At 64.2% G+C, this 23,932-nt stretch overlaps 1 protein-coding gene across 1 annotated transcript in view; it reads right to left on the bottom strand.

Moving 5' to 3' along the window:
* The window catches only part of FBN1 (fibrillin 1), an 84,027-nt gene that overhangs the window by 15,106 nt on the left and 44,989 nt on the right, over nucleotides 1–23,932 (bottom strand). The window contains exons 12-50 of the mRNA XM_038750670.1: nucleotides 22,985–23,110; nucleotides 22,606–22,731; nucleotides 21,705–21,863; nucleotides 20,825–20,989; nucleotides 20,487–20,627; nucleotides 19,981–20,100; nucleotides 18,780–18,905; nucleotides 17,404–17,526; nucleotides 16,593–16,715; nucleotides 15,904–16,056; nucleotides 15,526–15,579; nucleotides 14,518–14,643; nucleotides 14,218–14,343; nucleotides 13,649–13,768; nucleotides 13,306–13,443; nucleotides 12,945–12,995; nucleotides 12,010–12,135; nucleotides 11,527–11,757; nucleotides 11,150–11,275; nucleotides 10,436–10,564; nucleotides 10,167–10,292; nucleotides 9,355–9,480; nucleotides 8,695–8,817; nucleotides 8,188–8,313; nucleotides 7,557–7,682; nucleotides 4,961–5,083; nucleotides 4,726–4,848; nucleotides 4,398–4,523; nucleotides 3,424–3,546; nucleotides 3,080–3,202; nucleotides 2,687–2,851; nucleotides 2,187–2,255; nucleotides 1,970–2,095; nucleotides 1,748–1,870; nucleotides 1,501–1,659; nucleotides 1,184–1,255; nucleotides 717–842; nucleotides 459–581; nucleotides 57–182 (exon numbers count right to left, since the gene is read on the bottom strand). Of these exons, the coding sequence (XP_038606598.1) occupies nucleotides 57–182; nucleotides 459–581; nucleotides 717–842; nucleotides 1,184–1,255; nucleotides 1,501–1,659; nucleotides 1,748–1,870; nucleotides 1,970–2,095; nucleotides 2,187–2,255; nucleotides 2,687–2,851; nucleotides 3,080–3,202; nucleotides 3,424–3,546; nucleotides 4,398–4,523; nucleotides 4,726–4,848; nucleotides 4,961–5,083; nucleotides 7,557–7,682; nucleotides 8,188–8,313; nucleotides 8,695–8,817; nucleotides 9,355–9,480; nucleotides 10,167–10,292; nucleotides 10,436–10,564; nucleotides 11,150–11,275; nucleotides 11,527–11,757; nucleotides 12,010–12,135; nucleotides 12,945–12,995; nucleotides 13,306–13,443; nucleotides 13,649–13,768; nucleotides 14,218–14,343; nucleotides 14,518–14,643; nucleotides 15,526–15,579; nucleotides 15,904–16,056; nucleotides 16,593–16,715; nucleotides 17,404–17,526; nucleotides 18,780–18,905; nucleotides 19,981–20,100; nucleotides 20,487–20,627; nucleotides 20,825–20,989; nucleotides 21,705–21,863; nucleotides 22,606–22,731; nucleotides 22,985–23,110 (4,923 nt within the window). The remainder of the gene's footprint in view (nucleotides 1–56; nucleotides 183–458; nucleotides 582–716; nucleotides 843–1,183; nucleotides 1,256–1,500; nucleotides 1,660–1,747; nucleotides 1,871–1,969; nucleotides 2,096–2,186; nucleotides 2,256–2,686; nucleotides 2,852–3,079; nucleotides 3,203–3,423; nucleotides 3,547–4,397; nucleotides 4,524–4,725; nucleotides 4,849–4,960; nucleotides 5,084–7,556; nucleotides 7,683–8,187; nucleotides 8,314–8,694; nucleotides 8,818–9,354; nucleotides 9,481–10,166; nucleotides 10,293–10,435; nucleotides 10,565–11,149; nucleotides 11,276–11,526; nucleotides 11,758–12,009; nucleotides 12,136–12,944; nucleotides 12,996–13,305; nucleotides 13,444–13,648; nucleotides 13,769–14,217; nucleotides 14,344–14,517; nucleotides 14,644–15,525; nucleotides 15,580–15,903; nucleotides 16,057–16,592; nucleotides 16,716–17,403; nucleotides 17,527–18,779; nucleotides 18,906–19,980; nucleotides 20,101–20,486; nucleotides 20,628–20,824; nucleotides 20,990–21,704; nucleotides 21,864–22,605; nucleotides 22,732–22,984; nucleotides 23,111–23,932) is intronic.

Raw genomic sequence — 23,932 nt, 5'->3', positions numbered from 1 at the left:
CCCACACCGCCCCCGGCCCGTCCCGGCCCCCTCCCTGGGACTGGGCATACACTCACCCACACACATCGTCTGGTCGGCGTTGGTCTTGAAACCGTTGTGGCACAAACAGTAGAAGCTGCCCACCGTGTCTATGCACTGTCCGTGGCTACAGACGTTGGGTATCTCCTGGCACTCGTTGCGGTCTGGGGGCAGAGGTCACCGTCAGCAATTTCCTCCCCCCACTCTCCGCCGCCCCGCGGGTCCCCCCAAAGGGTCCCCTCGGGGGCGACACCCCACAGCGGTAAACCTGGGTCCGGATGGAGGAGGGGAGTGTCCTGGGCCGGCTGGCTGCTTAGGGACCATCCTCGTTTTCTCAGTCCTGTCGAGCCTGCGGCTCGTGGTGGGTTTCCCGAACCCTGAACCATGACCTCCCTTCCCCCTTTGGACGTCCCGCTGGGAGCAGGGCAAGGGAACCTCACCATTGCACTGGCCCGTGGAGGTGAGCCGGTAGCCCGGCTTGCAGTCACAGCGGTAGCTGCCGGCGATGTTGACGCAGTCGGCGTTGCGCTGGCACACGGGGCCGTTCTGACACTCGTCGATGTCTGCGAGGCGGGGTGGAGGGAGTGTGGCGGAGCTGATGGCCGGGGTCGTGGGGCCCGGGAGGTCCCGGGGGGACTGGGGTCAGGGGGTCGCGGGGGTCGCGGGGATCGCGGGGGTCGCGGGGGTCGGGGGCCCACCTTCGCAGATAAGCAGCTTGTCATTGTAGAAGAAGCCCACGGGGCACTCGCAGCGGAAGCTCCCCACCATGTTGATGCAAACTCCGTTCTCACAGACGCCCGGGATCTCCCGACACTCGTCGATGTCTAAGGATGGTGGGGCCTCGTTACGGGGGTGGAGCCCCGGGGTCCAGCCCCACCGGACTCCAGACGGCCCGGGGCCTCCCATACCCCGCCCCCAGGCCTAGCAGCAGGGGACACATCCTGAGTGGGAGGGGATTTGGTTTGGACAGCAGAAGGTCGGGTGGAGGACAGATGGAGAGACTAGGTGGGGGACTCCCGCTTGCCTATTTGCAGGTGGCATGGTGCCCAGCACTGGACGTGCTAGGTAGCCCAGTGGCTACACCCCAATAGCTCCAAATGGCCAGGGAACCCTTTCATCCCTCCCTCCCCCAACCTGTCCCACGGACAGGGAACCCCCAACTCACCCACGGGTAGGCCGGTGTAGATGTCTATGACAAAGCCGGGGCGTTGGCTCCCACACAGGTCCGCAAACTCATCTGCAGCGACAGAGCGCCCGTGATCCCCGGAAGGAAATAGAATGAGAGCGTCCGCAAGGGTTGACGCCCCCAACCAGGAGATCCCCGGGAAAACCGCAGCCCGCCGGGGCTTGGAGACTCTTTCCTAGAAAACCTGCCCACAACCCCCGCAGCCCCGTCGTGGACACCAGGCGCCTCCCTGGGCACGCAGCGTGCCCACTCTTCCCCCCACCGCGGTCACCGAGCGGCAGGCCGTGCGTCCGCACCGGTGCTGGGGACGGGGCATTGCTCGCAGGGCCGGTTCCAGGCGCGGCCGATGTTGTAGGAGCAGCAGCACATCTTCTTGGTCATGTTGAACAGCAGTTCCCCGTCGCAGGTCCGGTTGTCCGCATAGTAGTTGCGGTAGCACAGGCTCCGTCGCATGTCTGGGTGGGGCAGGGGGCAGGGTCAGGGGTCAAGGGGCGTGGGACCAGGGGGGTCAAGGGGAGGGGGTCGGGCGGGGGTGTGGCTCACCCATGCAGTTGTTGCCGCCGTTGACCTGCATGTAGTCGGGGGGGCAGATGCAGGTATAGTTGCCCACTGTGTTGTAGCACGTGCCCGGCCCGCAGATCCCGGGGGTGTCGCACTCGTTCACGTCTGAAACCGCACAGAGAGGCTGTGGCTCGCACACACTCGCCCACCCGTTCAGGCTCACGGAGACGCTCGCGAGCACTGCGGCCCCCCGCGCGGCCTCACCGTCACACACGCGCGTGTCCTCGTTGAGGTAATACCCCGAGGGGCAGCGGCAGTGGAAGCTTCCGAAAGTGTTCACGCATCTTCCACCCTGGCACAGCCCAGGGAGCTCCTGGCACTCGTCGATGTCTGCAAAGGGCAAAGGTTAACTCCCCTGCCGCTCCCCTCCCCCCGACCCCTCCTTCTCCCCCGGCCCGCACACCCCTCCCCGCGCCCTCACCTTCCAAGATAACGGTGATGGGGTTGGGGCGGAAACCTTCTCCTCCAGGACACAGAACCTTGTACTCCGCTGTGGAATAACCGATCCCGCAGGCGGAGGTCAACGCCCGAGGGGAGCGAGGGGGTCAGCGCTGGGTCACCCGCCCCCCTCAAATCTCTCTCCGTGAGATCTGCCAATCAAACCCTTCCTTCTCTGCAGGGGAGCTGGGGCCAGTGTGTGTGTTAGGGGGGAAGGGGGGTAGCGGGAAACTGAGCATCCTCCCCTCTCCCCTCCACACACCTCCTGCCCACTCGATTCAATTTCCCGCCTCAGGTTATCCCTCTGTCCATTCGTCCGACCCCTTTTTCTCTGATCCGTTCCTGTCCCTAAACCCTCGCGTAGTCCTGGAGCACTCCCCTTCCCCGCGGCCCACCTTTCCCAGGCCTGGTGGTCTCTGGAACCCCGCTGACCCCTCTCTGCTGCCCGGCCCGGGCCCCCTTGGCTTCCAAGCCCGTACTCACTGGTGTTCACGGCTGGGCAGAGCTCACAAGGGGTGCCCCAGGCCTTGCCCAGCGAGCAGCAGCACGAGGCCTTGGACACACCCACGCCAATCTCGTTGCTGCAGAATGTGTCGCCGTTGTCGCCGCGCGGGCGAATGTCCAGGTAGCAGTTCCCGGAGCGGGTATCTGTGGGCAGGGGGCAGGCGCAGCGGATGGGAAGGGGTCCGGTGGAGGGATCCCAAGACCCCGGGAAGATCGAAACCCCCATTGCGGGCCGCCCCACTCCACCCTCCACCCCCGATCTCTTCTCTGAATCCCCAAGACCCCTTCCCTCCTGAGAGCCTCCAGGTCCCCCCACCCCGCACTGAACCCTCCCATTCCCCCGGCTCCCCGAAAGGCGTGCGCTGTCCTGACCGACACAGCCGACTCGGGTGGGGTTCAGCTCGAAGTCCGGCGGGCAGTCGCAGGTGTAGCTTCCCGCGGTGTTGACGCAGTTGCCGCTGATGCAGGTCGTGGGGTCCAGGCACTCGTTTACATCTGCCAAGGGCCGAGCGCGCCGGCGGGGTTACATTGGTCTTAGGGACCTCATGCCCGGCTCTCACCACCGCCCAGCGGGGAGGGAGGGCCAGGGATGCCAGCTGCGGGGAGGAGAGGGGGCCCCGGGGATGCCAGCCTCAGGGTGGAGAGGGGAGGAGGCGCCAGTTGAGGGGGGGCGGGGAGGGTAGGGGGCGAGTCTCCCATCTCTCGGCCCGAACCACCTGTACAATTGCCGCCGCTCCGGTCCAGCTCGTAGCCCGTCTCGCACTCGCAGCGGAACAGGCCGGGCAGGTTCTGGCAGGTACCGAAGACACAGATGTTGGGCAGGGAGCACTCGTCGATGTCTGCGGGGCAAAGGCTCGTCTGTCGCCAGGCACCGTGCGGCAGACACAGTGCGGGCCGCAGACAGAGCAGGCGCAGTGTACCGGGGCTGGGGGTTAACCCTAGAGCGGAGCTGGCATTTCCTAAAACATCCCTGGGCTGGCCCGGGGAGCGGGGAGGCCGTGAAACACCACGACCGGCTCCACAATGCGGGGGACCGTCCTTGGGCGGCGGGGGCTCATGGGCCGAGAGCGGGGCTGGGAGGCGGGAGGCGCGGGTTCTTTAATCAATCATTATTTATTGAGCGCTGTGTGCAGAGCACTATAAAAAGCGCTTGGGAAAGTCCAATACAACAGCGTTGGCAGACATGTTCCCTGCCCCCAGCGAGCTTACAGTAGGGCGGGGGTTGGGGTGGGGACGGGGACAGACATTAAGATAAATAATCTATAATGTATAATTTATAGATCTGTACTTAAGGCCACATCACGGCGTTTTTCTTTCTGCGGTGTTGTGTTGTCTCATGTCATGGGAAGGGAAAGAGGAGGAAGGTGCTACCTCATGTTTAAAGTTCTGTTCAGTATATAACAGGGGTTCTTGTCCCAGCTCTGCCACCTGCCTGCTATGAGATCTCGGAAAAGTCACTGAACCTCTCTGGGCCTCAGTTTCCTCCTCCGTGTGATGGGGAGGGCAGTTTCTGCCGCCACCCGAGAATGCTGGCAGAAGGAGAAATCTGGGAGGGGCAGGAGGCTAGGAGGAGGCTCTGGAGCAGCGCCAAGAGGACGGAGAATGGGGGGGTAGAGGTAACAGACCGGATGTCGGGCGAAGTGTTCTTGTCCCTCCCACCCGCACGACACCGGGCCTGGGCCCCGAATACCTTCGCAAGCTTTGCCGTCGGTGCTGGGCACGAAGCCCATGTCACACTCGCAGCGGTAGCCGCCGGGGGCGTTGAGGCACTGGCCGTTCCCGCACAGGTTCAGGTTCTCGGAGCACTCGTCCAGATCTGGGAGTCCCGGGGGCGGAGGTCAGTCCAGCCGCAGCGGCCACCCATCACCCCAGGGCCCGCCCCCTACCCCTTCCACACCCCCGCCCTCTGTTGACCTAGAAACTCTGCCAAACCCGACAGGACGCCCTGGGTGTCCAGAACAGTGTGCCTATGATAGACCTCCACCCACCCATCCTCCCCTCGACCCGCGGGCGCCCACCTGTGCACGTGAAACCATCTCCCGTGTACCCGTCCTTGCATAAGCAGCGGTACGAGCCCATCGTGTTCTTGCAGTCGGCGTGCTGGTTGCACATGTGGGTCCCGTTGGAGCACTCGTCCAGGTCTGTGGGGGCAAAGGGGCGTCTCGAGGGGGGCTGGGGGCGGGGACACGGTATCTTGGCGACCGTGGCCCAGGACTGGACCGCGGATAACTGACTCCTGGCGCCCGGCCCCACCTGTGCACTTGATGCCGTCGCCAATCCAGCCCGGGCTGCAGCTGCACTTGAAGCTCCCTGCCGTGTTGGTGCAGATGGCGTGCCGGTCGCAGTTGTGGGCTCCGATCTCACACTCGTTGATGTCTGGGAGAGGAGAGGGTTCTCCCGATGCCGCTCGGCCGCTCCCCCCTCCCCTCACCCCGCCCCATCGCGATGTCCCCATGGGACAACCTGATCACCTTGTAACCTCCCCAGCGCTTAGAACAGTGCTTTGCACATAGTAAGCGCTTAATAAATACCATCATCATCATCCACCAACTTGTCCCGACTGGGGCCGAGGTCCGGGAAGCACAGCGCCGCCTGGCGGCAGACAGACACAGCACAGACAAAACGCCCGCCGCCGCCGCCACCGCGACCTTCGTGAGCGACGGAGAACCCCGGAGTGTCCCCAGCGGGGACCCTCAGAGACCCCCAGGCCCAGCGCCCTGCCCTGTCTGGCTGGATTTCTTCCTTCAGGGGTGGCCCCGAGCGCCGCGCTCAGCCGCTTCCGGAGAATCCCGGTGGCCGAATGGGGCCAGGCTTGTCTCTACACGGGCCACTGCAACCCGAAGCCAGGGGAGCATGCTCCTCTTCCACAGAATCCTTCTTCTTCTTCCCACCCAAACCCTGTCCTTCCCCTGACTTTCCTGTCACTGTAGACGGCACCACCATCCTTCCTGTCTCACAAACCCATAACCTTGGCGTTATCCTGGACTCATCTGTCTCATTCGACCCACGTATTCAATCTGTCACTAAATCCTGTAGGTTCAACCTTCACAACATCGCTAAAATCCGCCCCTTCCTCGACAAACTTCTTCTACGTTAATCCAGGCATTTAAACTACCCCGCCATCATCCTCCTTGCTGACCTCCCGCTTCCTGTCTCTCCCCACTTCAGGCCATACTTCACTCTGCTTCCCGGATTATTTTTCTACAGAAACTGTCGGTCCACGTTTCCCCACTCCACAAGTACCTTCAGTGGTTGTCCATCCACCTCCGCATCAAACGGAAACTCCTCACTGTCGGCTTTACAGCCCTGTCACTTTGCCCCCTGCTACCTTACCTCCCTGCTCTCCTACTGCACCAGAGCCGCACATTTCGCACCTCTGATATAAACCTACTTACTCACTGTACCTCGATCTCGTCCATCTCGCTTCCGAACACTCGCCCACATCCTGCCTCTGGCCTGGCACGCCCTCCCTCTTTGTATCCAACAGACGGTCACTCTCCCCACCTTCAAAGCCTTATTGAAGGCGCATTCTCCTCAAAGAGACCTTCCCCGATTAGATATTCATTTCCTCTTCCCCCAAGCCCTTCTGTATCGACCTTACATTTGGTTTTGCATCCTTTATTCACACCTCCCTCAGGCCCTTATGCATATATCGGGGAAGCAGCGTGGCTCAGTTGAAAGAGCCCGGGCTTGGGAGTTGGAGGATGTGGGTTCTAATCCCGGCTCCACCACTTGTCAGCTTGTCCAAAGTCAAGCCACTTAACTTCTCTGCCTCAGTTACCTCATCTGTATAATGGGGACTAATACTGTGAGCCTCACGTAGGACAACCTGACTACCTTGTATATACCCCAGCGCTTAGAACAGTGCTTAGCACATAGTAAGTGCTGAACAAATACCACTCTTTTTATTAACATTATTTCCGTTATTTATTTATATTAATGTCTGTCTCCCTGTCTAAACTGTAAGCTTGCTATGGGCAGGGAATGTGTCTACCCACACTGTTGTTATATCGTGCTCTTCCAAGAGCTTAGTACAGTGCTCTGCACACAGAGAGCCCTCAATAAATTGATGGAGTGATTCCACAGTATTAGCTCAGGGGACCCCAGAACGCCCTCAGGACAGAGACCCGACCCTCCCGGATATGCACTCCGTGCACCCACGCCAACCCCACAATGGTTAACAGAAACGTGGAGTCTCCGCTTAGCAGATGCAAAATCCCATTTCGGGGCGCGGGGACGCCGGATCGGCCTTCCCAGGACACTGCCGAACAGATCGCTTCCCCAAGGCCTTTCCCTTCCGCCTCCCCCACGGATCAACCCCGACCCTCCTCGCAGCCGCGTCCTAGGGAGGGAGGCCGGCAGGCGGGGGAGTGTCTCAAGGACGAGGCCCCTCGCTCCACCCCGTCTCGCTATCGTGTAACAGGGCGGGAGTGTGTGTGGGGGGGGAACCATCTGTGCAGCCGTGGCGGGAAACCAGGCTTGTTTGCTGAATGGAAACAGTCGGCGATGACGAGGAAGCTGAACTATTTCGCCCAGACTGAGGGGGCCAGGGGCCAGCGGTCCGCACGCCTCTCGGCCCCTCCCTCCTCCGTCCAGCTGACCGGGGCGGGCGGGGCGGGGCCTCGGGGTCCGCCCGGGCCTGGCATCCGTCGGAGATCGCTGCGCCCCGGACTCGGCTCCGGAGGCTTCTAGAACCTAGTTTGTCCGGGCCCCCTCCCGACCTCACCCACCCCGAGACCTGACCACGTCCACCCGAGATCTGGCCCCGCCCACCCCAACCCTTGTCCCGTCCAGATTCCAGCCCGGGCCGGCTTTGGGGAGCGGGGGTGGAGGAGGGGATCGTTCGTACCGGTGCAGCCGGTGGCTCCCTTCTTGCCCGAGTAGCCCATGTCGCAGTGGCAGATGAAGGACCCCTTGGTGTTCTCGCAGCTGCCGCTCAGACAGATGTTCGGGTTGAGGTCACACTCGTTCACATCTGGAAACCGCGGGCGTACGAGGTTATCGGCCGCCCGGAGCGCGGCGGCCTGGGGCCTCGGGGCTCTACCGAGTCAGCGGGCCGCTGCGGGCCCCCGGGGATGCCTAAATCCTCCCCCCGCATCCCGCGTGGCTTGAACCCGGGCGCAGGGGCCGGCCCACAGTTGCCATGTCCACTCAGCCCGAGATCTTGTCAACACTGCACCCTCTGCCCGCCCGTTCCCCGCCCGGAGCGAATCCTCCAACGTATCCGAGCGGAGGTTATGGCCTCGGCTCCACCACCCGTCCCCACCCCACCAGCCTGCTACGTGGTCTCGGGCATGGCAGTTACCTTCTTGTGCTTCTGCTTCGTCTCCCGTGCAAACGCTCCCCCCCCCCCCCCCACAGAAACGGTCGCCAGGGTCGGCAGCCCCCTCCCCCCCCCCCCCACCTGCACGCCATGCCGGTGCCCCACTCTCGGGGTCCGGGGGAAGGGGTCGCCCCATCCCGCCCTGCCGGACGCTCACCCACACAGGTCTTCATGTCCTCGGACGCCATGAAGCCGTCGAAGCAGAGGCAGCGGTATTCCCCGGGGATGTTGGTGCACTGCCCACCGTCGCAGAGGTTGGGGCTGTCTTCGCACTCGTCGATGTCTGGGGATGGACGGCAGCGTCGGCGACCGAAAAGTCGCCACCCCGCGACCCCCAACCTGTTCCCTGTGGCGCCAACCACCCAGCTTCAGGCCCTCCTCTGTCCTTTGGCGCCAAAGTCCCTCGAGGCACGAGGGATGGGGGGGGTCAGCCCCGGCATGGTCACTCCACCGTGACCGCAGCGTCAGCGTCTGAGCCCCTTCCGCACGGCATAGCCCCCGCCAGTCCTCGCCGCCGGCCTCCGGCCCCGGGACCCCCAACTCTCTCTCCGAAAGGGGCCCCGGCTCTTGGGCTCTGGGCTGGGTGACCAGTCCCCCAGGCATAGATGGCAGCGTGGTCGTGGATAATCCTCCCCCCGCCCGCTAGCGATGTCCAGTCGCTTACCGGTGCAGGACCGCTGGTCCGGCATCAGGGCGAATCCCTGCCGGCAGCTGCACTCGTAACTGCCCTCCGCGTTCGTGCAAAACGTGTCGCAGCCGCCGTTCATGATGTTGCACTCGTCGATGTCTGCAGAGCGGGAACCCAGAGGATGAGACGGGGCGACCCACCCGACTAACTCCTCTCCCCCCCGCCCCAACTCCCGCCCAACTGGCGGCCCCCCGGACCAGGCTCCTGGACTTGCTCTTTGACTCTCGTACTTTACCGCGCCCTCTTCCTCCTCTTGGAGTTTATTCATTCACTCAATTCAATCGTTTTTACTGAGTGCTGCTTTGGGTATGCAGAGCACCGTACTAAACGCTTGGAAGAATTCAATATGGCAACAGGCTAGACGCCCCAGCTCCGAGCCCACGAGAAGTTAGACTGGACTGAACCGAAATGGGACGGTGAGCAATTAGAATCAGAAACACAAGCGGCCCAGAACTGGTGTCCAGGCACCTCCTGCCCGATGCCCAAAGCCTAGAGCAGCTCGCTCCCACCCCTCGCAGTCACGTAGCCAATTCGCGTCGCTCAGCTCCCCCCACCCCGGGGCTCCGCTGTGAGAAGACCCAGGCTACCCAGACACAAGGGGCGGGGAGTGGGCGAGAGGCAAGAGAGGGGACTCACCGATACAGGACAACTTGTCCGGCGTGGACTGGTAGCCGGGGTTGCAGGCACACTGGTATCGTCCGACCAGGTTCACGCAGCGACCGTGGCGGCAGAGATTGGCGCTCAGATCGCACTCATTAATGTCTGGGTGTGAACGGCCGGGGGAAGGGGGAAAGTGGGGGGCAGGGAAAAGGGGGAAGGTGAAACGGGAGGGAGGGAGGGGTGGGGAGGAGAGAGAGACGGAGAATCAGAAGCTCTTCGCCGTCAGGGTTTCCTGTTCTCTCCCCTCGGTTTACCTCTCCACAGTTCACCCCCCCACACACACACACACACTCACACACAGAGCCCACGGAGCGTTCCCTTTCCCCACCGTCCCCCCGCCCTCCCCCAGCACATCCTGACTCCGGACACCATTGGACAATCCTGCCTGAGCCGAATTCTCCTCCCTCCACAGCAGGGGCCACTGGCCCCTCCCTTTGGTGTACCTCCCCTGCCCTCCCGTCCCTCACTCTTCTGCAGTTATTACTGGACCCGAGTTTGCACCCGGGCTCGGGGGGGCGGGTTGATGGCCAGGGGTGACCTCGCACCTCTGGGACACCCGAGCGGGTCCAACGGCGACCCTGACGGGCAGCAGCTTGGGTGGGGGGGGAGGGGGGTATCGGCCCGTAGCTGGCCGGGGTGGGGCCGCCGGGAGCCATCTGAGGAGGGAGGGCTGGAGAGGGGCCATCCGAGGAGGGAGGGCCGGGGGGCAGGGCCATCCGAGGAGGGAGGGCCGGGGGGCAGGGCCATCCGAGGAGGGGGCTCCGGTGGTGGTGGGGGGGCGGCCTTACCTACACACGCCGAGATGTTGGGCGCCACCTGGTGGCCCACGGGACACTCGCAGCGGAAGCTGCCCTCGGTGTTGAGGCAAGAACCGCCGCGGCACAGGAGAGGGTCCCTCTGGCACTCGTCGATGTCTACGATACCGAGACACGGGCTGAGCCCGCGGCCCGACGCCTCCCTGACACCACCATGACTCACACCCCCCCTCCTCGCCCCCCGGGGCAGGGGCAGCAGCGGGCAGCGGGCCGGGGGCTGTGCGAGGGGTGGGCAACCCTACCCATGCAGTTCTTCATCATCATGAAGCCGCTCTCATAGCCGTCGAAGCACTCGCACTCGAAGTCTCCCGGGGTGTTCACGCAGATGCCCTGGCCGCACAGGTCGGGGGAGATGCGGCACTCGTCGATATCTGGGTGGGGGAAGCGGAAACGAGCGGCCGCTGGCCCCACGGACCACCCCCCACGGACAAGGCGGCCGCTGGTCCGAGGACATCCGCCCGACACCAGACGAGGTTGACCTCTTCCATTCTCTTCTTCCCTCCATCTGTAACCTATTTTAGTGTCTGCCTCCCCCGCCAGATTCTATCTAACTCCTCGAGGCCCGGACTGTGTCTACTCACTCTGTTAACTTTCCCATACGCTCAATATAGTGCGCCACACATCGTAGGTGCACAGTAAATCCTACCGATGGATGGGAACTCTGTTCTACTGTATTCTCCCAAGCGCTTAGAACAGTGCTCTGCACGCAGTAACCGCCCCATAATGCCATCGATGATGATGACGACGATAATGATCTCTCTCCCACCCCCCGGCCGGATGGATCAGGGCAGACCCGGAAGGACCAGGGCGGGTCAAGGCGGACCTGGGCATATCTGGGGCGGATGAGGGCGGAACTGGGAGGACTAGGGTGGACTGGGGAGGACCCGAATCGACCGGGTCGCATGAGGGCACGGCCTGGGCACACGAGGGCAGACCAGGAGGCGGGGGCCACTGACCTGTGCAGTTCCGCTCCTCCGAGTCCAGGGCGAAGCCGCTGTCGCAGCGGCACTTGAAGCTGCCGATGGTATTCCGACACTTGCCGTGTGTGCACAGGCTGGGAATCATCTTGCACTCGTTGATGTCTGTGGGGAAAAGGCCTCGAGAGGGTGAGCGCTAGTGCTGTTCTCCCCCCGCCGAAGGGACCGCGGCGCTGCTGATCGCAGTCCTTTCCCCCCCGTTCCAGCCAACCCCCACCCACGTCCTCACTAAGGACTCTGCTTGGGCCTACCGCAAGCGTAGCCTGGCGGTGGGGAGGGAATTTAAGAGCTGGACGCGGCCGCTCCCGGCACGCCCCCCGTCCCTGGACCCGGCTCCTCCCCCCGGCCCAGCCTACCTTTGAAGAACGGCTTGCCATTGATAACTTCCCCTCGGGTAGCGAAGCCAGGGCCCCTCGGGCAGAGAGCTTCGAACTCGGGGCTGCCCCGCTCCGGGCACTCCTCGCATTCGCCGGTGCCCCAGGCCGCGCCCACGGAGCAGCAGCAGGCGTCCATGCGGTGCCGGCCGGCGACGGGCACTGAGCATTCCTCATCCTCGTGGCTCAGGTAGCAGGTCTCCAGCCGGATGTCTGTCCGGCGGCGGGGGGCGAGGGGGGGAAGGGTCTCACTGATGGTTCGTAACCCTCGCCCCCGCCAGGCTCCCGAGAGTCTCAGCTGGACACCGACCTCCCGATCCACGCGCCCGGCTGACCCCGGCCCTGGCACCAAACTTGGCCGGATCCCACAGTCCCTCCTGCCCCCGCGGTCGGGCCAGAGTGACCCTCAGACGGAGGGCCAGAGCCCGCCCCTGTGTCCCTCCACCCCGCAGGGGCAGAACCTACCGAGACATATCCGGCCCGTGAGGTCCAGCGTCATTCCGCTGGGGCACTGGCAGACGAACGAGCCCAGGGTGTTGACACAGTGACCGTTCTTGCACACGCCGGGGAAGACCTCACACTCGTCTATGTCTAGTGAGACACATACATACGCCCTCTCACACACACTAGTATCGAAACCTGCCCGGGCCCGCCCGGATGTCCAGCCCTGCCCGAGGCCGGAAGGGGACAGGCTGCCTCGAAGTTTCCCCCAACTGAGAGCGTCGGCCGAGAACTACGAGGCTGTGACACAAACCAGCGATTGTATCAATCCGCCGGACAATCGGGCGGGCGGCTCCGCCGGCCTTGGGAAGGCAGTGACCTCTTCCTCAGACTGCACGGCTCGGCGGGGAACGCGACAGCCCCCCGCCCCACCCCCGGGGACCCCCAGACACGCGGGTCCCTGATGGGCTGAGCTCCCAGGGCTGGGTCTCAGAGGCTGGGAGCCCAGCACCGGCTGGGAAGGCGCAGAGGCGGGGAAAGTGGGGCTAGAAACGTCCCGCCTCGCCCCTCTCAAGGCCTCCTTGGGTGGGGGGTCCCAGGGTGTTCCCCCCTCCCCCCTCCCCCATTCCGCTGAGGTCAGAGCCGCACAGCCGGACTCGGGGGCGGGGCGGCGGGGCGGCCAAAGATTCAGTCATCGCTTGGAAAGCAGGCTCGGGGGCCTGGGAGGGAGGGAGGGAGGGAGGGAGCCTCGCTCATGTGAACAAAAAACCCTTCTTCTCAAGCCACATATGGGACCGATCGCTGTTGTTCAGAATCTCTCGCGGGCGATCACGTCAGCGTGGCCTGGGCGAGGGGCCGGCCGCTGGGGGAGAGGCCTGGGAGGGTCCGGAGGCACTGAGCCCCCCTGCCCCCGACCCTCGGCCCCGCCCAGGGCTCTCCGGCGTCGAGGGCGCACGCACCTTGACACTGGGTGCCTTGGACCCTGAAGTAGCCTCGAGCGCAGACGGGATCTACCAGAAACAAACACACACAGCCGTCAGGCCCACCGGGTGGGGTGGGGGGAAGAGAGGAGGGAGAGGCGGGCGCCGCGGAGACGAGCTGAGCGGGTTGGGGCGGGGGTGGGGGCACCCGCTCCAGGGGTTAGGATGCGACAGATTTTTCTATCCTCGCAAGTCAGTGTCACCCGACGTTTCTGAGGAGCGTGGGTCAGGGGTGGGGTCAGGCTTGGGGCCCGGATCAGGCCAGGGGCGGGATCATCTGGGGGCGGGACCGGGCCAGGGGCCGGTGGGGTAGGGAGCTGTTGGGGCGGGGCCGGCTCACCTCGAGTGCAGGGCGTACAAGGGCTACCCCAAGCGGCGCCCAGCGAGGAGCAGCATTGAGACTTGAGCGTGGCGCCGTTGATGTTGATCTCGCACCTGCCGTTCACGATGCTCTGCCAGCAGGTGCCCTTGATGGTTTCTGCGGCGGAAACGGCCCCCTTCAGGACCCTGCGCGCCTGCCGAACGCCCCCTGGTAGGCCCCGCTCAGGACGGGCTGGACCCACTCGAGTCTCGGGTTCTTTCCCAGCCGCCGGGGTGCAGACCCAGCAGCTCCCCGACCCGGCCCGCCGGCTCCCCTGGCTCCCCCACTCATTCATTAAATCGTATTTATTGAGCGCTCGTACCTATGCAGACGGTCCTGGACGTGTCCAGCGTGCTCTCCGGCGGACACTCACAAACGAAGGAGCCCAGAGTGTTCTTGCAAACGCCGTTCACGCAGGGGTTCGACTCGCACTCGTCCACGTCTGGAGGTGGGGGGAAGGTCGAATTTCAGCCTCAGCGCGCCTGCCCCGGGAGTGGGGCTGCTCGGGGAGGGTGGGGGGAGATGGGGTCGCGGATTTCCAGGTGTTCTGCAATAGGGGCCGGGGAACCCGGTTCTAATCCCGGATCTGCCAACTGCTTGCTGTCTTCACTTCTCTGGGCCTGTTTCCTCAACAGTAAAATGGGAATTAAATCCTGTTCCCTTTTATTTAGACGCTGAGCCCCTTTTGGGACAGGGACTGTGACCATCTGACAAACTTTTATCTAATCCAGCGTTTAGAACAGTGCTTGACAAATAAGCATTTAACGAATACCATAAAACAAAACCAAACAAAACAGCTCCCTCTCGGGGGCGTGGGCAAGCAAGAGTGGCCGCTGCTGTCCTCGACTACCCCTCCCCCCTCCCTGCCCGCCCCCGCCCCAGAGAGCTCACCCTCGCAGGTCTTGAGGTCGGGAGAGTAGAGGAAGCCCTTGGGGCAGGAGCAAGAGAAGCTTCCGGGAGTATTGCGACACAGGCCGTTGTCGCACAGCAGCGTGTTCAGCGCGCACTCGTCGATGTCTGCGGGGCCGTGAGCAATCAACCGCCGCCGCCCCGCCCTCGAGGATCCCGTCTGTCGGTCGCTGTGCTCCCCTCCCCCGCTCCGCCCCGCTCCGCCCCGCTCCCTCGCGGGCCAACTCCCCCCGGGCAGTCTTGCGGCCCTGGGCACTGCCGGGGCGGCGGGCAGCCGTTTACCGATGCAGGCCTTGCCGGTGACGTCCACCTCGTAGCCCGAGTTGCAGATACACTTGTAGGAGCCGCGCAGATTCTCGCAACTCCCGTTGGCGCAGATGTCGGGGTCCAGGGCACACTCGTTTATGTCTGCGGAGCGTTCAGGCCGTGGTCACCCCCAGGCCAGACCCCTCTCCTCCCTCCATCTCTGTTCGCGTTCATTCTCACCCTCCCCAGGTCGCCTTTCACCCCGGCATGACCGCTTCCCCGCAAGGGTAAGGCAGTATTTAGTGAGTGGCTGCTTGCAAATCCTCAGTTTGCTTTCCCTTCCCTCGACACTCTTCCTCTCTCTCTCTCTCTCTTTCTCTCTCTCTCTCTCTCTCCGTCCCCTTCCTCTTCCTCTCGGCCCTTAATGCTCAGCACCTCTGCTCCCACGTAGCTCCTCTCGTACGGCGCTAAGCCTCGCGGCCGAGCCCATTAGCTAGGTGTTGGGGTGGGGAGGGGTGTTCAGGGCTCTCTCCGTTGCCCTGTCGCCGGGGGGTTGTAATTAGAGGACACCCCGGTCTGTCCGCCCTATTCCGTTCTGGACGCCACTCCAGAGACGTGAACCGCACACACTCGCTGAACTTCTTCGGCGGCCAGCCCCCCTCTCCCTCAAGGATAAGGGGAGCAGGAGGTCTGGGGGTCTGGCCAGTCCTCACTGATGACTCTGTGAGAGTCGCTTCCGCCCAGCCCTGGGCAGGGAATGGGCTGCAGCCAGCCAGCCCCATTCAGATGGCCAAAGCAGGAGTCCCGCCCGTCGGCAGTGAGTGCCACGGGTTTCGACGCCCTGGGCCCCTGGATGGGGTTGACACGCAGAGGGTGAGGGTTCCTCGACTTCCTCGAGCCCTGCCCTACCCCCCAGCCCGCCCGCCGGCCCTGACTGCCCCTTCTATCCGCCCGCCGGCCCTGACTGTTCCCGTCTGTCCGCCCGCCTGGGCGCCCAGGCCCAGCCCTGAGCGCGTGGACCGGCCGGAGCGTCCGGAGCCTTACCACTGCCCTCCGAGGTCATGCCCGGCCCGCTGCTGCACAGCGCCTGGTACTCGGCTGAAAGGAACCGAAAGCGGGACGTTGGCACGCGCCGGCTCCGCCCGTGGTCCGGTCCGCCCCACCCAGCGCCCTCATCCCCGGTCCTGCCCGCCCATTCCGGGCCATGGCGGGGGGTAGGAGAGCTGAGGCTAGTAGGCAGGAGAAACCTGGGCTCTGTTCAGGACCCTGGCACCCATCGTCCTGCCCTCCTCCCCCTCGAAGGTCCCTGACAACGTTTAGATGCGGGAAAGTTGCGGCTGACGAGTGGGGGCTGGGGACGGGCCTGAACGGGCGGGGGGCGGGGGCGGGGGAAAGCTTCTCCCGTCCTTCCTCCCCCGGCACCTGAGTTCTGCGCAGGGCACGGCTGGCACGGCTCTCCGAAGGCGAACTCGGTGTTGGTGCAGCAGCAAGTGGACTTAGTCACGGCTCCGCCCAGAGGCCGAACGCACTGGCCCCTCTTATATCCGCCGTAGCACGTGCTTCGCATGTGCGTGTCTACACGGGAGGGAGAAACCGCCTTCTTTCCGCGCCGTCCCCGGACTCCGGGTCCCTCCCCACCAGTACCGGCCTTATGAGTCCAGGCAACCGCGGGACAAAGTGGCCTTAGCCCACCGCCCTGCCCGTCTCCGTTCTGTGGGCGGCCCTGCCATCCCCCGACTCCCATTAGCCCGGCCACTCTCCCCACGACATTGGTCGCCTCTGGGGGCCACAATGCTGCGCGCCCCCTCTACAGTATTTTTAGGGACCCGACCTAAATGGGGAGCCCTGCTCCACTCCGAAATTTAATTTCAGAGTCCGGGGGCGAGCTTTCTCTGCGAGCCTCCCCCGACCCCTCCAGGAGGCCCAGCTCTCCCAACCCGGTCCGGGGCCTTTTGCCGGGGGAAATCCCCTCTGGAAACCGAGAGAGCAGTCAGGGGCCCGACTCGGCCACTTTCCCCACCCGCTCCATTCCAGGAATTGCGGCGGACCCATAGCCCTGCTCCCTCCCCCGGGGACCTCCCCGCTCCACCAGGGCTGACTCCCCGACTTACCGACGCACACTCGCCCGTCCAGGCCCACGGCCAGACCCGGGAAGCACTCGCACTGATAAGAGCCGTCGGTGTTAATGCAGCGCCCGTTCATACAGATGCCTGGGGTGTCGCACTCGTTGATGTCTGCGGGGGCGTGGGGAGGGAGTAAGAGGAGGCACGCAGGGACCGAACGGGACCTAGTCGTACCGGACGAAATCTTCCCTTCTTCAAAAGCTCCTTAAAAAGTTACCTCCTCCAGGAGGCCTTCCTTAATCGGCCCCCTTGGTGGGCATGCTATGGCAACAGCTGTGAGCCTGTTGTTGGATAGGGGTTGTCTCCATTTCTTGCCGAATTGTACTTTCCAAGAACTTAGTACAGTGCTCTGCACACAGTAAGCTCTCGATAAATACGATTGATTGAATGAATCAGCAACCCTGGGCGCTTTCGGCATGGGTTTATTTATTATTATTATATTATATAATATTATAATTATATATACTTAATAGTATAATTTATTATTATTTTTCCTTGGTGTGTGTGTGTGTATGTGTGCTTGCGCATGCACTATCTGCACCCCGCCCTCCCCATTAGACTCCTCGAAGGCAATGCTCTCTGCCTCAGTGTCCGCATCTGCACAATAGAGATAAAATCTCTGTTCCCCCTCCCTCTGACACCGCGAGCTCCGTGTGAGACAAGGCCTGGGTCCGGTGTGGTTCTCCGGTCCCGGTCCAGTGCTCGGCCCGGAGGAAGCGCTTAGTTCGTGCTGTAGCTAAGGTGATGGGCAGGGGGGAGCTTCCCCCACAGGACCTGCGGCGGGCCCGATGGGCCGAACCTGTGCAGTAGCGCCCGTCCGGAGATAGCTGGAAGCCGGGCTTGCAGATGCACTTGAAGCTGCCGTCCTCGTTGATGCACATGCCGTTCAGGCACATGTTCCGGATGCTGCACTCGTCCATGTCTGGAAAGTAGAGGGACCCTCCTCGTCCTCGTCCGTCCAGAGGGCCGGGGCACACCCGGACCACGCTGCCACGGCGGGGTGGGAGGTGAAGGGAGACAGAAGGGAGGAGGAAAGGAAGGGGAAAAGGGAAAGGGGTTGGGGGGAAGGGAGAGGGAGAGGGGAAGGAGGATGAAAATGGGGAGAGAGGAGGGAGGAAGCGGGGAAAGGGAAACAGCGGGAGACAGCAAAGGCGAAAAAGGGAGGGAAGAAGGGAGGAAGGGCAAGGTTTCCCGCCCTGCCCTTGTCTTGGCTGCCCAGACCAGCACGAATCTCCCTCAAACGGTGGCCCCCTGGTCCCTCTTCTAAATCGGAGGACCAAAGGGGGGAGAAGGGAGCGTGTTCTGGAGGGGAGAGGGGAAGGGGCGCTCCCCTTCCAGGTTTGCGATCCTTTCAGGCCCTGTTTTGAGGGTGGGGGAGGGGTCTCGGCACCCCGCCCAGAGGACGGCCTCCCGCACCGGCCACACTCTCTGCCCTTCTCGACCTGTTGCGTTTTCCTCCCACTCGCTGGTCGAGACGGGCAGGAACAATTCGTAATTAATCGCGCGCGCACGCGCCCATCTCCTGCAAGAATGTTGGCCCCGGGTCTTTGAGTTGAATCACCGAGATGATCTCCTGCCAAACATGTTTCTGAAATTCCTTTCCGCGGGGCCCTGCTTTTGGGACCCCCATCCGGTCCTGGGAGGCAGGAACCAGGGAGAATTCCCGTCGGGAGGGGGCCTATGAGGTGCGGGAGGAGGGCGAGCGGGGTCCGCCCATTCGGTTCTGTCTCTCCGGAGCAGCCTCGAAGACTGGAGCTAGGGCGGGCTCAAGAGATGGCAGAACCTTCACGACCCACCGGGAGACCCTCAAACAAACCTTCTTCTCAGCCCAGAGACAGCCCCAGCCCAGGTACAGCTGGCCCGGGACCCATGGACACCGCAAAAGAAGAGGATTGACACACGCCTCCGCAGACCTAGTGTCGTTTAACTCCCTGCGGCTGCGGGCAGCTGCCCATCCCCGAGGACCTAGCATGGTTTAACCCCTTGGGGTTATGGGCAGCTGCCCCCCTCCGGATCTAACATGGTTTTCAACCCCTGGTTGAAAATAGGACACCCCCGCACTCACTCCTCCATCTCCTCCCCTTCCTCCTCCGCTCGGGAGGACAGCGCAGCTGCCCCGCCCTCCGGGCCCAGCGTGGTAAAGTCCCCTGGGCCGGGGCTTCCCTGGGCGCCTACCTTCACAGTTCTTGCCGTCGGCAGTGACGTGGAAGCCCGCGTTACACACGCAGTGGAAGCTGCCGTCGGTGTTGATGCAGCGCCCGTTGCTGCAGATCCGGCCGTTCTGCAAACACTCGTCGATATCTGAAACGCGGTGAGGGGGTCCTTCGTCGGCGGGGGTCCCTGGCCTCTCTGCTCCCGGCCGGCAGGGCTGCCGGAGGCCACGGGATGGAGGGAGAGGCTGCTCCCCCACGGTCGGGGCGGGAGCGCGGACACCGGCGCTTCCACCGCTCCTATCCCCGGAGGTGGCACCACCGCCGGAGTGCAAGCGCTGCAGGGCGGCAGGGTCCCTGCGAGCCGAACTCCCAGTCCGAGCTCGGCCCCGGCCCCCGCCCCGGCCCTGGCCCCTGTCCCGGTCCCCGGCCCCGGCCCGGCTCCCGAGCGCCGTCCGACCTCCTCCCCGCAGCAGGGATGCCGGGAGGGCAGGATAGGAGAGAGCGCCGGACATACCCGGGTTTGATACTGTGACTCCTGTCCCCCGGAGAAGGCCGCCCCCAGCACTGTTTCCACGCCTCCCCCTCCCCCGGTCCGATCCCTCGGTTGGCCCCTGGCCGAATCCAGCCTCCGCATCCCCGCGGGCCCCCAGCAGACCCTTGTCCCGGGGGCAAGGACCCCCTGCCCGGCAGCCCTGCAGACCCATCGGTTTGCCAGCGGGGGACGCCCCACCCGTCTCTCTCGGAAGATGGGTCCAGGTTTGCTCCCGCCCCCGCCCGAGCAGTAGCCCCCCTGCACAGCTGGGGGAAGGGGAGAGGCGGGCCTGGGTTTCATGTCTGTCTCCCTAGCTCTAGACTGTAAACTCCTTGTGGGCAGGGATTGTGTCTGTTTATTGTTGTAGTGTACGCTCCCAAGCGCTTAGTATAGTGCACTGCACACAGTAAGCGCTCAATAAATACGATGGAATGAATGAATCTGGGGTAACCTCCCTGCCATTCCCAGCTCCTGGGGCGCTAGAAGGAGACCCCGAGGGAGGCCCGCTCGAAGCCCCCACCCGCCGGGGCAGCCATCGCCCCACATCCCGTGCCTGCCCTGGGCGGGGTTCTGGAGCCACGGCCAGGCTCCCCCTTCGGGGAAGCCCCTCCCCCGGGGCCGGTGTGGGCGGAGACCGATTTGCCCTGCACGGAGATGAAGAAAAGAGGGAGGAGCGCGAAACCACGTTCACCTCGGCACTCGGTCCTCGTGGACGTGCTCTGGAAGCCGGCCCGGCATTGGCACACGTAGGAGCCCTTGGTGTTGACACACTCGCCCCCCACGCAGGGGCTCTGCTCACACTCGTCCACATCTGTAAGAGCCACATCGGTCATGAGCCGCGCCCGACAGCAGCTGGCCGGGCTGATGTGAGCCAGGAAACCGGGCTCCCCATCCGCTCGCCCGCAAGGCAACAGGCCCCGCTGGGCGGCTTGGCCGGGCCCGTTTTCTCCTCTGTGACATGGGGACAATAACCCGGCCTCTCGGGGCGAGATCAGTGATGCGAATGTGTGGAATGACAAGAACAGCTCCCCAAATTCAAGGCTCCCTGGAGGGCGGGGCGGGTCCCGGAGGGTTGGAAGGGGGAGAAAGGGGCGAAGCCCCTTCGGGAGGCCCCGAAGGTGCGAGGTGGTCCTGGTGTGAGCGTGTGTTTGTGGGGGTAGGGTCCCGGAGGGAGGCGAGGGCCCGGGGGCCACCTACCGATGCAGTCGTTGTGGATGTCGACCTGGAAGCCCTTGTTGCACTCGCAGCGGTAGCTGCCAGGGGTGGGGATGCAGTGTCCGTTGGGGCACAGGCCCGGGTAGGCCTTGCAGTAGTCCGTGATGTTGAACGGCAGCACCACTGCACCGGAAAACCCAGGTCACAGCGCGCCTGCCCTGGTGGGTCCCGAGAAGGGACTCTGGCTCTGAGTCCCCATTGCGGGCCGCGGTCGCCAAGAGTCGTCCCCTCCTCCCCCAAGAGTCCCTCTATCCCAGTTCCTCCGAGCTCCGCCCCCACGGATTCTTCTCCGCTCCCGCTTCCACGGCCCCGGTTCTTACCGGGGGGTCTCCGAGACGGGACGGCAATGTCAGGGGAGGGGTAGAAACCCGCGGGGAATCCAGGGTAGCTGACTCCGGGGGGGAAGACGCCGGGAGGCAGAGGGGCTTCGGGCCGGACCGGGGGCAGCCCGTGACTCGGGGCGGCGCACAGCTTGCGGAAATCCTCTACAACCGAGCAGCCGCGGGTCAGGAACCTCCCCCTTCCCCCCACGGCTGCTCCGCCCCGCCCGCCCCGCCGCCGAGGCTGGCCCGGCGAGCGGGAATCTCCCGGGGCCATCCGTAAAGGGACATCCTTTAGGCGCACAGAGGGGACCCAGCACATTGCTTCGCACCCAGCGGGAGACCGGCACAGCTCTCTCCACGCCAGTAGGCGTAGGAGCCGGTAGGGCTTCTTCAGGCGGCATAGGCCAGGCTCGGGGCCCTCCATGCCGCACACTAAGCTCGGGGCCCTCTCGGCCAGACTCCCCGTGCCGGTGAAACCGACTGAAAACCCCGAGACAGGGGCGCTGGCATCTCTTCAAGCCAGAAAGCCCCGCTTCCCGCCCCTCTGGCGAGAGGAGTTCCACGCTCCCGGTAGGAGGGCTCATTCCACCGCTCAAGAACCCTCCAATTCTAGGGCTCCACGGACACGCCGGGTACCCCATAGACATACGGGGGCCGGGGAGAGACCATGGGGATCAGTCAGGACGCCACGGGGCCTTGAGCAGAGGCTACTGAGCGACATCAGCAGACCAGGACCCAGAGGGCAGGAGGAGGAAGGGGGAAGTGACTGATTATTCCCAGCCTTAAATCGTCCAGCGGGAGATGGCACCCCGATCTCTCTCCGGGCCCGGGGCCCGGGAGCCCGGAGTCTGGGGCCGTCGGTCCGGAGGGGCCGTACCTGTGGCTCGGATCGGACACATCTCCGGGGGGCTCGCGGGGGTCGGGGCCCAGCAGCGGCCCGAGTCACAGCAGCATTGGGTCTTGGTGAGGGGCTGCGGCAGCTGGCCCGAACAGCGCCCGTGCGCCAGGGAGGAGAAGCAGTTTCCCGGGCGGGAATCTGAGGGAAGACGCGCGCGGCTGAACCCCGCGACTGCGAGCTCGCCCGACCCACGCCGGCTCCCGGGCGATTTTCGCCGCCCCCGGGCCGCAGACAGGCAAACGCCCGTGGGGCCGGGCTGCCCGCGGGCCCGAGGGGTCCCTGGCCGTCCGTGGGGTTTCTCGCGAACTCACCACCCAGGGACCCCCCCTCCGACCCGCCTGTCCGCTTGTGGGTTTCCCGTGAGCCTGACTGTCGAGGACACCCCCGCATTCATTCCTCCATCTCCTCCCCTTCCTTCTCCGCGCGGGAGGCTCCCCGCCAGAACACAAACTCATGGGGTATACGGTGTACATACATACATGCTTGGTCACGGACATGCGCGCGTGTACACACACGCACACACACACGCACACACACACGCACGCACACACACACACACACACACACACACGATGGTCAAGGTTGAATGCTTTCCCAGCACGGTCAAGTCGGGTCAGGTCAAGGTCAGGTCAGATCTAGGTCCCGGCAGGTGGGATGAGAGGGGCCGCAATGATGGTCAAGGCCGAAATCCTTCCCAAAACGGCCAGGTGGAGTCACGTCGGGTCAGGTCAAGTCAGGTCAGATCTAGGTCCCGATTGCCGGGACTCCCCCTGGGGGGTGCGCGGTCCGTCTCCGGGCCTCCCGCGGACGTCGAGCAGAGGCCGGAGCGTGTATTGCCCCCGAACCTCCGGCCAGCCGTCCCTGTTCCGGCGTCACCTACCGATGCAGCGGGTGCCGTCCGGCGAAGTGTAAAACCCCGTGGGGCACATGCAGAAGTAGCTGCTGACGGTGTTGGTGCATTCGCCGCCGCCGCAGACTCCGGGAATGGTGCTGCACTCGTCGATATCTGCCACGGCACGGGGCTGGGCGGTGAGCCTCGGGGGCACCAGCATCCAGCAGCAAGCAGCAGCGGCGGCGCCCGACGCCCGCTCAGCCAGTCCCGAGCCTCTCCCACCTATTTCCTTATTTCGTTCCTCCCCCCGCGCCCGGCCGCCCCCCCCCATCTCTATCCTCCCCCCGCGCCCGGTCGGCGTCCCTTGCCCCTCCGTCCAGCTGTCCTCCCCCCCCCAATACGCCCTCTCCCCTCCCTCCCGGCCCACCTTCACACTTCTGCGACATTTCTTGGAGCTTGTGCCCCGCCGGACACTTGCACTCGAAGGAGCCAACGGTGTTGATGCATTTGCCGCCCTGGCACAGCCCAGGGATGGCTTGACACTCGTCCACATCTGCGGAGGCGGAGGCAGAGGCAGAGGCCTGCTCTCACCCGCTGGCTCCGGCTCACCCGGCCGCACATAACCACCAGGACGGTCCCCAGACCCACGTAACCGAGCCGTCCTGGCCCGCCCTGGCTCTGAGACCGGTTGGGGAGGGGACATCCTGAGGGCGACGGAGACATGCTGCGGGCGCAGTACCGGCCTGGCCGGGGCTGGGGCGATGGCACCCCGCGGGCGCGGGATACTCCCTGCCCTGCCCTGCCCTGCCCTGCCCTGCCCTGCCCTGCTCTGCCAGGCCGCCGTTGGGACTTTCGGCCCCCGGCGGCAGCTCCGTGGGGCCGCTGGCCAGTCAGTGTCAACTGGGCTCCCTCGAGAGGGAAACGGACTCATTAGACCGGGAGAGAAGCTCTCTGGTTGCCTTCGGCAAACAACGCCTGGCAGGTCCCGCCCCCAGCCCCGTCTGCCGGCCCGCGCCCCAGTTAACCCTCCCGTGGCTCTACTACTACTGCCTCGGTGGAAAGAGCCCGGGCTTTGGAGTCAGAGGTCATGGGTTCAAATCCCGGCTCCCCCAATTGTCAGTTGTGTGACTTTGGGCAAGTCACTTCACTTCTCTGGGCCTCAGTTACCTCATCTGTAAAATGGGGATTAAGACTGTGAGCCCCCCATGGGACAACCGGATCACCTTGTAACATCCCCAGCGCTTAGAACAGTGCTTTGCACATAGTAAGCGCTTAATAAATGCCATCATTATTACCACTACTACCACATAGTGTAGTGGAGAAAGCATGGGCCTGGGAGTCAAAAGGTCATGGCTTCTAATCCTTGCTCAGCCAA

The sequence above is a fragment of the Tachyglossus aculeatus genome, chromosome 8, assembly GCF_015852505.1.
Source record: "Tachyglossus aculeatus isolate mTacAcu1 chromosome 8, mTacAcu1.pri, whole genome shotgun sequence".
Lineage (NCBI taxonomy): Eukaryota > Metazoa > Chordata > Mammalia > Monotremata > Tachyglossidae > Tachyglossus > Tachyglossus aculeatus.
This window is presented reverse-complemented; position numbering and strand designations above follow the sequence as displayed.